General features: G+C 38.8%; 2 protein-coding genes across 2 annotated transcripts in view; one reads left to right on the forward strand and one right to left on the reverse strand.

Moving 5' to 3' along the window:
- The window catches only part of LOC149105547 (solute carrier family 35 member F3-like), an 89,927-nt gene that overhangs the window by 68,735 nt on the left and 10,902 nt on the right, over positions 1-10,290 (forward strand). The gene's annotated exons all lie outside the window — the stretch shown is intronic.
- LOC149105556 (uncharacterized) lies at positions 1,805-7,963 on the reverse strand. Its single transcript, XM_089270722.1, has 6 exons — positions 7,616-7,963; positions 6,375-6,686; positions 5,539-5,862; positions 5,057-5,335; positions 3,750-3,832; positions 1,805-3,024 (listed from the first exon to the last, which is right to left on the reverse strand). Exons 1-6 carry the CDS (start codon positions 7,842-7,844, stop codon positions 2,356-2,358), a joined length of 1,896 nt encoding a protein of 631 aa, XP_089126848.1. The 5' UTR covers positions 7,845-7,963; the 3' UTR covers positions 1,805-2,355.

The raw sequence follows: 10,290 nt of genomic DNA on the forward strand, positions 1-10,290 counted from the left end.
TGATCTTACGATAAACGGCCACTTAACTGGGTGGCCAAATTATGGCGAAGATTTTTGTCAGCTTAGTTCTCTTCCCAGCAAACCGAGCTTAGCCTTAGCAACGCACATTGTGAAATGCAATCCATAGTGACGTAGCGGGAGGCATAAATATACTTACAGAGACGCCTGCAGAAATGCGACTCTTTGCTAGGGTGAATCAAGGGTGTTTTCAGGTGGCGGTACCCCACCCCTACCCCTGCGCTTTCTGTCTGCTGATTCAACTGAATGGGAGGTAATTTAACTTACGTAATCTAATGGTGACGAGGTAAGTGGTGAGCGTCAAATTGAGGTCTGGAGTTATGCTGTCAGACATAATATTATGTAATGCACAACGATGCGCCAGCTTTCTAATGACTTGTTCTGTCGGACACGGAACCACGCTAACAAGGAAATAGAGCCATGTTTATCAAGAGACATGATCCTGTCTTGTATTTATTTAACACTTGCAATCCCAATAAATTTACAACAAAGAAGAAATTCACTTTAATATAAGCCCAACCAAGAGAAAAAACACTGAAAATATCACTTTGAGCCTGTCTCTGTAACTGATTGACTGACACAGCACAATAAAACTTCTCTGGAATGTCAAACGAGGAATGTATTTTCATAGAGCAACTCGTTAGCAATGAAGTATCCACAACTGAATATGACACCCAATTACGGAAAATAGTGTAATACTGAGAAATTTACTTATTTTGTCATTGTCTGGAAAAATATATATATATCGGTAGTTTTTAATTTGCACTCAGCGCAAATCAATGCGCGCGCGTTCGTGCCTTTTCTGAGTCATAATAAATGACGGGTCTTATGAAAATTCGAGCAACAAAAGACTTACACAACTCATGGTATTTAATGATTCTTTCAAATTACACTTGCGTAGAGCCTCGTGCAATTTTGAGAGAATTTTCAAACATCACTCGCAGCTTGAAATGAATTCGTCGTTGTGTTAGCATTCATGCGGCTAGTTATACTGAAACTAAGGCCAGGCTCCGTCCACGCTACGCGCGCCAGAGAAATTTGAAAACGGAGCGTTATTCTACGGTTAGGCCTACCGTCTACAATAATCTGTCACGAAAACGGAACTTTTCGAAAGGACTCTTCAAATCGAAAGAATTTGAAAACGCCGGCTTTGTGTTCTTTCTTGTGTGGACTGAAACGGTTTTAAAACAGAGCTTTTCGAAAACGATCACACCACGATAATCATGTGATTTCAATGACCCGAGTTTTCCTCAAACACAAATCCAAAAGAGCGGTATTTGTTGTGTTTTCAATTTTTCTCGCGTAGTGTGGACGGAAAACATTTGATGCGCTTTCAGAGTCAAAAGGTCGTTTTAAATTTCTCCGACGCGTACGTAGAGTGCACATTTTTAAAGGATTTTATAATTTTTTAACGTTTTCAATTAAATTTTGACTCTTTCCGCGTTTTCTCGTTACTCCGTTACTCGTTACTCTATACCCTTAGATACAAATCCCCCCCCCCCCCAAAAAAAAAACATTTTGTACGAAACATGAAGATTCAACATCTCTAACCATTTGCAAAAACGTATTTCGAAACAATTATGCTCTAATTACTAATTGATTTACATTTAAATTAAGAAATCTTCATACTGGTACCTATATTTTAACATAGCAAGGCATAAAGCAATGGTTTTTATAGAGTCCAAAAGTACACACAAAAAATGGATTCAATTCAGTACATTTTACTTAAACTTTACAAGAAAGCTTTAAAGATGTGTACTTATAAGATTTTTACATCATGGTCCTTAACATTTTTTTTCCTTTGCCATCTTTTATGCCCCTTATACTTGGGTATGTAAGTCCTTTCGGTAAAAGACCATCTTGAGGTGAATCAAAACGGTCTCCAGCGCTTTCTAAGACGTACATTTTAATGAGTCGTTATAAACGCGCTATGTCGTTTGATGGAATCATGGTATCAAAAAAACTACACAATCATTGGTGAATATGTTGGTGTTCATTTCATTTCTCAAAAGGTTACTATAGCAAAAGGATGATCCATCAAAAAGCCCTTAATTTTAGCTTTAGGAACTCATAACAAAAAACCTATCTCCGTGACCCCCATCTTTTTATTGTCGCATTGTGATAAACATGATAAAATGCAACTTTTTACAGAGTCAAAAAAACTTGTGGTGAGAGTCCAAGGCCACCTTAAGTTGTCGAAAATTCGTGGTCTTTTTGCAATGTTGGTAATCAACACTTGTCACAACATTATCTTATAACAAGAAATTTAGAGTTCAACCATAATCTGAAACACGTTATTTCCTTGGAGATGTAGCCTATGTTTGCGATTAGTCCCACTCAACGGATCCACAGATTTAACGAGTAGGACTGGGATGGAGCGCCATATGTATGAGCTTCATAACCAAAGTCAAATTCACTTTCACCGGGGTCTCTTTTTTCAACAAAAGAAGCAGCGTCTGCTTCTGTTATTCCAATCCCGTGATCAGCACGGGAACAAGATTTTCCTCCTCCACCAATCATCATCACCGATCCATCACCACCACCTGTAACACCTGAGTCAGACCAGAAGCCGATGTTGTTGGCGCTTTGGATGTTTCCACTGCACTGAGCCTGTTGAAACCCGTCTGTTGACTTGTACTGTCCGCCATATTGAACCGTGCAGCTTTCCTGGCACTGGTTACTGGCCCAGACCTTGCCACTTCTAAAGTCGCCATAACTTGTGATTTTTGATCGGAATGTTTGTCCAGCCAAACAGTTACGTGTGGTCTGTAACAAAGGAGTGTGGCTGGGGTCATCACTGCGCGTGATCTTAAACCCTCTGCCGCTGACCAACCAAAAGGCTGGTGAGATCATGTCAGAGTTAAAGGATGGATCTGTTGTTGTTCCCATGGCAACTTGTTGGTCATGCCACCAGAATCCGTCGTCACGCATCCAATTTTTGCTGTCTTTGTTTGAGAATCGCGCGATTAGTGTCCAGCCTATTTGTTCACCCATGTCACAATACACCTTTCAAAAGAACATTGGGGGAAAAAGATTAAATCCAATGAATTTAAAACCTCTCCCTCAAATTTATAGCGGAGCTCTTTCGCGCCGAAGGCGCAGAAATGTAGCCCCACACCTTAAAAAGTTTCGTCACCCATTGTTCTAAAAGAATTGTCACGTGACTGTCCGCACGTAGGTACGTCGGTAGTACGCTAAGCACCATACCTTGAAAAATAAGACAGTAGCACTATAACTATAGGTAAATCTTGAAGTATTGGATATCAATATTATGGTCAATTGAGAGCTATCAAAACAAGGTATCTACTGACCAATATCACGTGGTCATATCGTGGGCTCAGGTTCAGAGATCAAGGTCGGGTGTTTTCTTAAATTGACCGCTGCTTAGTTACTGGTTTTCGATTGGATCGCAGGCTCAAGCCGGGTTTTAACCCCTGGCGTGTGGTTGACTTTTTTCCTGACATATTCCTTGCACAATCGTCTCTTGGAATGTCCGTGATATATTGGGTACGAAATTTCTACAATCTTAGATACTTTGGAAGCTTGACTTTTTGGGTTTTTGAGGGTACGATATGTGAAAGAAATTAATAGCTTGCTTTTAATCGTTTAATGAAGGATGGTTGGTGTTAAAAATGGCAGTTTGTAATACTGATACTCAAGAAAGTACCTCAGGATAGACTTGCTTTTTTTCTATTCATAGATTGATTCTGTAATTACATGAGCCATCTTACCTGGAATTTGGAATGCTTGATTTCAAGTTCATAAATTCCAGTTAGTCTTTTTGAATTCTTATACCTGATTGCTTCGCATGAATCTGTAATTACGGAACGAAAAAAGTAAGTAATTAAGTAAGTAAGGGAGCAAGCAAACAAGTAAGTACATAACAGCGACAATCTCTAATGTCTTTAAATCTACATTCTGCAATTCAAATACATTGTGCTTCAAATATCTCAATGCGAATCTTCACCAAGCGTATACATAACTCTCACGTCTTTAAAGTGCTAGTATGATCAGACATTTACCCCATGAATTTTTAGGTTAATCACATAGAATTCTACGAAAGATTAAAGAAGCCGTTTACCGTTTACAAATATCTGCAATGGTTCCGGAAATATTTAAGCTTGAAAAATGAGTGAAATATGCAAATGAGATGATTGATGACGTCATACACTCAAGCAAATATTACATCAAGTATGTAAATAACACTATCTTGGTCAATTTGCAGCAGAAATCACTGAAACTATGTAGACTAATAGCTCTAAATGCGACACACCCACGGCTATAACAATTTCTCTTCCCATGGCAACCCACTCTTTTCCATTCCCCTCTAGCCTGGTTTAAATATTTTAGTGATTTTAACCTTGGAAAACATCAAACAAGGCCACAAACTTAACCTAGTGTATTTATATGCTTGCTGGATCATGCAGATGAGGTACCATTAGCAAATATCAATATAGAACGCTAGAAGTGATTAGAAAAGCCTTTAATATCGTGGAGGTCTGGAACCATATATGTTGCCATGGTAACAAAAATTGTTCAGCTCATATTTCGGAGCACCTCAATTAGAATCTTACTGCAAAAAAAATCTAACATATCTGTTGCAAATTGACTGAGATATCCTTGTTTATCATATGTGATCAAAATTCGGTTGAGTGAATGACGTCATCACTTGGCTAATTTGCATATTTTAAAAACTTGAATATCTCTGGAACGAAAAGAGATATTTGGAAACAGTAAACAGAATTTTTACTCTTGTACAAACTACTTGTTATGTCTTAAAATGGCTCAGATTTGAATGAAGTAATTTTCGTCATAGTAGCACTTTAAATTTGATGTTAGGTGATGTCACCCCGACGGTTTTTGTTTGCTTGTTTGTTTGTTTTTGTTTCTTGTTTTTTTATCTTTTATTTTCTTGATTATTATTTTCTTTCTTAGAGAAATAAGACTTAGAGATACAGCGAGCTCGGAAGGTGCACAAAAAATAAGAAAACTAGAGGCCTGTAAAAAGTCTAAGTTTATGCGTTATACTAGTCATTACCAAACTTTTGTCTCTGAAACCCCAAGGTGGTGATGGATGTAACTGAACCAACATTGTTGCTGGCGGTACAAACATATGTTCCAGAGTCTGCCATGGAGAAATTTTCAATGATCAAAGTACCATTTCTAACAGAAGTTCGCCCTTTCGACAAAGCTCCAAACGCACGTGTCCACGTGATTGCTGACGGCGGGTTACTGAAGGCTTCACAAGTAACTGTTGCTACAGTACCTTCCTCAATTAACAGAAAACGATCTGGTACTGTGACCAGCTGGGGAGCAACTGTTGAGAACAAAGAGAGATACAGTCACAGCTGTGTTAACTGAAAACTTTATAAACTCTAAAAGCAAGAGACGCACAACAGTATTTACTTTATTTGTAGTTAAATTGTCCAGTTTTAACTTTGCTAACATAAGTTGATCAAACTAAATTTGAGCAGCAACAATAATGATAAAGATAACTAATTAAAAACGGTTCATTTTTACCTTCTACAATAAGCTTAGCTGTCTTCTCATCTTTTCCTAATACGTTCACCGCTGTACACATGTAATATCCTGAGTCAGTGAAAGTTGACTTGGTTATTTCAAGGCCGCCATTTTGATCGGTTGACAAGTGCCCTGCCACAAGAGAACCATTGACTTTACTCCAGGTCACCGTAGGTCTTGGGTTCCCTCTTACCGAGCAGTTAAATGTAGCGGTCTGGTTCTCAGTAACTGTTTGAGTGACAGGTGATACAGTAACCTCTGGAGATGAAATTGACCCGCCGGGATCTTCCTTCAATCCCATGAACCCTCTGGGTCCAGCGTCACCTGTTTATTATAAATTGTGTCACGAAATCATTAATATATATTTAGAAAAAAAATCAGTTTAGAAGGTTAGTCTGAATCCATGATTTAAGTCAAGGCAAAAATATGACTATTTTAATAGTTTACATCTAAGCAGGGACAGGAGTAATGGCTGTATAATATAACTATAAACTTCCGCTAAAACCAGAAGGTAAAGATGACAAAACAAATGAATAGTTCAGTACAGGTGTGATGTATTATCCGTTTTTTCTAGATGTGTCGTTTGTTTATGAGTACATATTCCGGTATTCAGCTGGAGAGATTGCAAGGGAACGATGGAGTGAACAAGTGAACCGAGGAACGTGAAAGCCAGGGAACAAAAAACGAACGGACGACTGAATTAAAATTATAGAAGAATATATGGATGAATAAACAATTCCTATGATTCTAAAAGTGCCTCGACATATCATCGCCACAAATTCTCTCAATTGCAAGTATATTTTTCGATTTCATGATTGCCTTTTACAGTGATTTACCTTTTTCACCCTTTTCTCCTTTTGCCCCTTGATTTCCCATAATGCCCTGCTGACCATGTCTTCCGGGTAAACCCATGTTGCCTTGCACTCCCTTTTTACCCTTTGCGCCTCGTCTCCCTCGAGAACCTTTGTTTCCTTTCTTACCGGGAGGGCCTGGGACACACACTTTCTTCAATGCCTGACACAATGATGCTGGTTTGAGTTTATTGAACTGTTTGGTGATTTCACTACGGACATCTTCTAAGCTGAGAGTTTCGTTACTGACTGAGATCAAGCTGCGGCGAAATTTGGTGTCTGTTGTCTTTTTGAAATCTAAAAGAAACAGAAAATGAAAATGAAAATAGCTTTACTCTAGGCTACGTGCAGACCTCTGCTTTTTCTTTCAAGAAAAAAGTTGACTTCCGGAAGCTGGCGGGTTTGCCCTTTCATACATTATGTATAAAGCCCGTGAAGGTATGCCAAATATTTCACTTCTTATACCAAGGCAAAAATAAATGGAACTCTATATATCGTGGGAAGAAAGACAGGGAGGTCAGAACCTCCCGCTTCCCGCACATTTAACTCCCGACTCCCGCCCTTGTCCATCTTGCTCCCGTCCCCTGTAAATTAGGAGACTCGAAACACATCCTAATCATTTGGCCGCGCAATCCGTAAGCGTTTCCTTTTCCTTTTTTCCTTTGTTCTCAGCCTTGCTCCCGCTTCCCGCCCTTTTCTCTCACGCCTCCCGCTCCCTAATTCTCCCGGGCTCCCCCCTACCCCCCCCCCCCCAAGTTCCGTATATCGCGACTTGCTCAGAGGTCTTTAAAGTTGCTCTTTAATAAAGAACAAAAAGAGAAGTCAAGGGCGAGAACTAACCAGAACTTCGCTCTTTTGGTATTAGTGTAACAAGATGATTAGTTTTGTCATCTTTGAAGCTAAGTTCAGTACGCAGACTTCCCGTAATTTAATCAGTCACGTATATTAAAGTGGAATCTCACTTCTGTTGAAAACACATCACAAGTGTCAACGAAGAAGAAATTGAGGTACGAGTATTCTAAATGTATGAGCCAGATATTTTTTTGTATCCTCCTAGTAATTTGTGCTAAAAAGTTCAGACAGGAATAATTTCTTTCAGAAGACGCGACAGGTGTTTCTTACAATCAATTTTCCCGACCCTTATTCAATAAAGATTAATCTAAATGACTCAGTACTGTAACCTATAAATGAATAAAACTGACGATCAAAAAAGGTCGTCTACTTACTGTCTGGTGTGTCCATTTCGTTTCTGTGATCTGTTGTTTGCTGTGATCTGATTTCGACGCGGCTTTCCACTTTTGAAATTCGCAGTTCGTTTATCTCTGTTTTCCTGTTTATCGATTCCATTCTCAAAAACAGCGCAACAATCAACGACAACGAAATAAAGGAGAGAAACGAAGAACCTTTGTGAAGAACGACGCCACATTTGGAGGAAGTTTTCTTCTTTGGTTCCATTATCGGTTCTAAATAACAAACAGTTGTCTGAACAAGCTCGACTGTCGTGTAAACTAAACGTTTGATTTCCTTTTAGCAGCAGTTTCGTGTTCCTGTATACAAGACATGCCAAATCATAACTGTAAAGCGAAACCGTTATCAATTGATCTGACATCGTTCAGGAAGAACCTAACCTTGAAGTGCCAATGATGATAAGTATCGTGTTTTTTTTCCCGGAAAGGTTATCGTTATTTTAACTCCCAGAGGAGCTCTGTGGGTTTCCTGAAAATCTTGCTGGGGTCAACATGAAAGCGAATGATCGAGACTTCTTCGTTAATAACTCTGCTGAGTTACGATAGCCCGTCTCCGTAAGTTAATTCAGTTATAGCTGGTAAAATATTCTATACATTAAAAATTAATAGTACAAGTAATTTCGAAGCCGTTTTTTTTTCTTTTAAGGATCACAACTTTGTAAGATTAAACACTTGACTGTAAATTTTCATTTGTTTTTTGTGTTTCACGTGCCATATTCTTACTTTCCTGTTTTCGACAAAAGTGTGTTTCCCCCTCATAAACGCACTCGTTATTGCCAACAAAGACGAATTTATACACAGCCGAATAATTTTTATTTTTTCTTTAAAGCGAGGCACTTAAGGTGATGGCCGAATTTTTAGCTTTGTGGTATTGTATTTTGATTAACAGTCTGATTGCATCTCAATAGAATTGATAGTTTTTAAAATGATGATTGAAGGGCAGGAAGTGGGAAATTTGTGGAAGACGACTTGGTTTACCAGCTTAAGACATTTCGATGTATCCTGGAAAACGTACGAACAATAAAATGGAGAAGTGCTATGTGTAGTTTCCAAATCAAATGTGTGTTGAATGTCGACTTGAAACTCTGATATTTATTTGTTATAAACTTACAAAAAACTTTTCATCCGGGATTTAAGAGAACGGAGAAGTTAAAGTAGTCGATTAGGTGAAGATCACTAAATATCCTAAATGTACTCATCTTCTTGCGTGCAAATAAACTAACCAAGTTGATTTTAACTTGAACAAAATAGCTCAGTTTGTTCACAAAAGAACGTTTGATTCTCCACGACAAACTGCTACAGTTACACGACGGTGTAAATGGGCTGAAAATGTCTTTACAATCAACCTCGCAGGATACGTACCCGGTGTTTAACTCTCGATTAATCAACCTGCACATATCTTCAGTAGTGCCAAAACATTCGACATAGGGAACGTTTTTGAAGACAGAAGAACAAAAACAAAAACAGCAACAACAACAACAACAACAAAAAAAAACAACAAAATTTGTAATCGTTTGTTTAGTTTAAGTGGTGTCTAAGTCCTGTCACCTCCGCCGAAAGTTTTTATTATTTGTTTTTTGTTTTTTATTTATTTATTTATTTATATATATATTTATTTCTTTACTTATTTACTTATTTTCTGACTGCCGTTGATGTAATTTATAGCTCTGAGGTTCTTGATAAATTTATGAGTTTTGTGTTCATGTATTGCCATGTTGGGCTGCTAACCTTCAGTTAAAGTGTTACAGTCAGTCCAAACGCTACTAAACCGTTCCCGCCAAAAGACCCAACGATAAAGCCTGGATCCCACCAGTGTCGTTCCCAGTGCTACTCATTGTAAGAAGGTCGAGTAAGAGCTCTGAGAACGGGAGTGGGCTCACACCAGTTCCATGTTACTAAACACGAACTATAAGGTAGATTTAAGCCTGCGTTTGAAGAGAGAATAATACTAAATGTACACAGGGAAAACGGCCCGGGTGGGGAGTCCAATATGAAGAGATCAGAGATGCTCGTCGTCTCGCTTAGGGGTATAAATCAAGGATTCTGCTCGCACTTAGGGTGTTGAAACCTCACTATTATCAGCTGTTTAAGTATATTTTAGGGTGCATTCGAAGAAATAGTAATAAAGGAAACGCTCTCATTTCCGTTTTCAGACTCGATTTCCGCTGGTCTCTCGAGTCCGGTCTACTAGCGTGCGCTCTTTTCCCGAACAGCGTCTGGTAATCAAGCCTATTCCGTTTCAAGTGGTATCTTTTAGGAGTCAAATAAAGCTCGAGCCACACCGAGATTGGTCTCGTTTAGGGTATAATTCAAATTTTCCGACGACCAGCCCTGACCTTTACATAAAGGAGTCCGATCGTATGATCAGGTGTAGTCAGCGTACATTTGTAACTAACATGAGAAAGTGAGCATCTCTAACTACACGAACTTGGGTGTTCCAGAAAATGTCCTACCGTATTTACTCAATTAAACGTCGCGGCGTCTATTAAATTTTTCGTGATTCGGGTGCGGCGTTTATTCGAGGGCGGCGTTTGTACAAGGGCGGTGTTATTTAAAATCAAATTTATTTCTCGCAAACAATGGTATGGTAAGAGCATTGAAAGAGCATTCAGAGCATTGAAGTGTACTCACTTCCAACTGAGCAACATTGTTAT

This window comes from Orbicella faveolata, unplaced genomic scaffold (genome assembly GCF_042242905.1).
Source record: "Orbicella faveolata isolate gen_17 unplaced genomic scaffold, um_ofav_v1 contig_34, whole genome shotgun sequence".
Taxonomy (NCBI): domain Eukaryota; kingdom Metazoa; phylum Cnidaria; class Anthozoa; order Scleractinia; family Merulinidae; genus Orbicella; species Orbicella faveolata.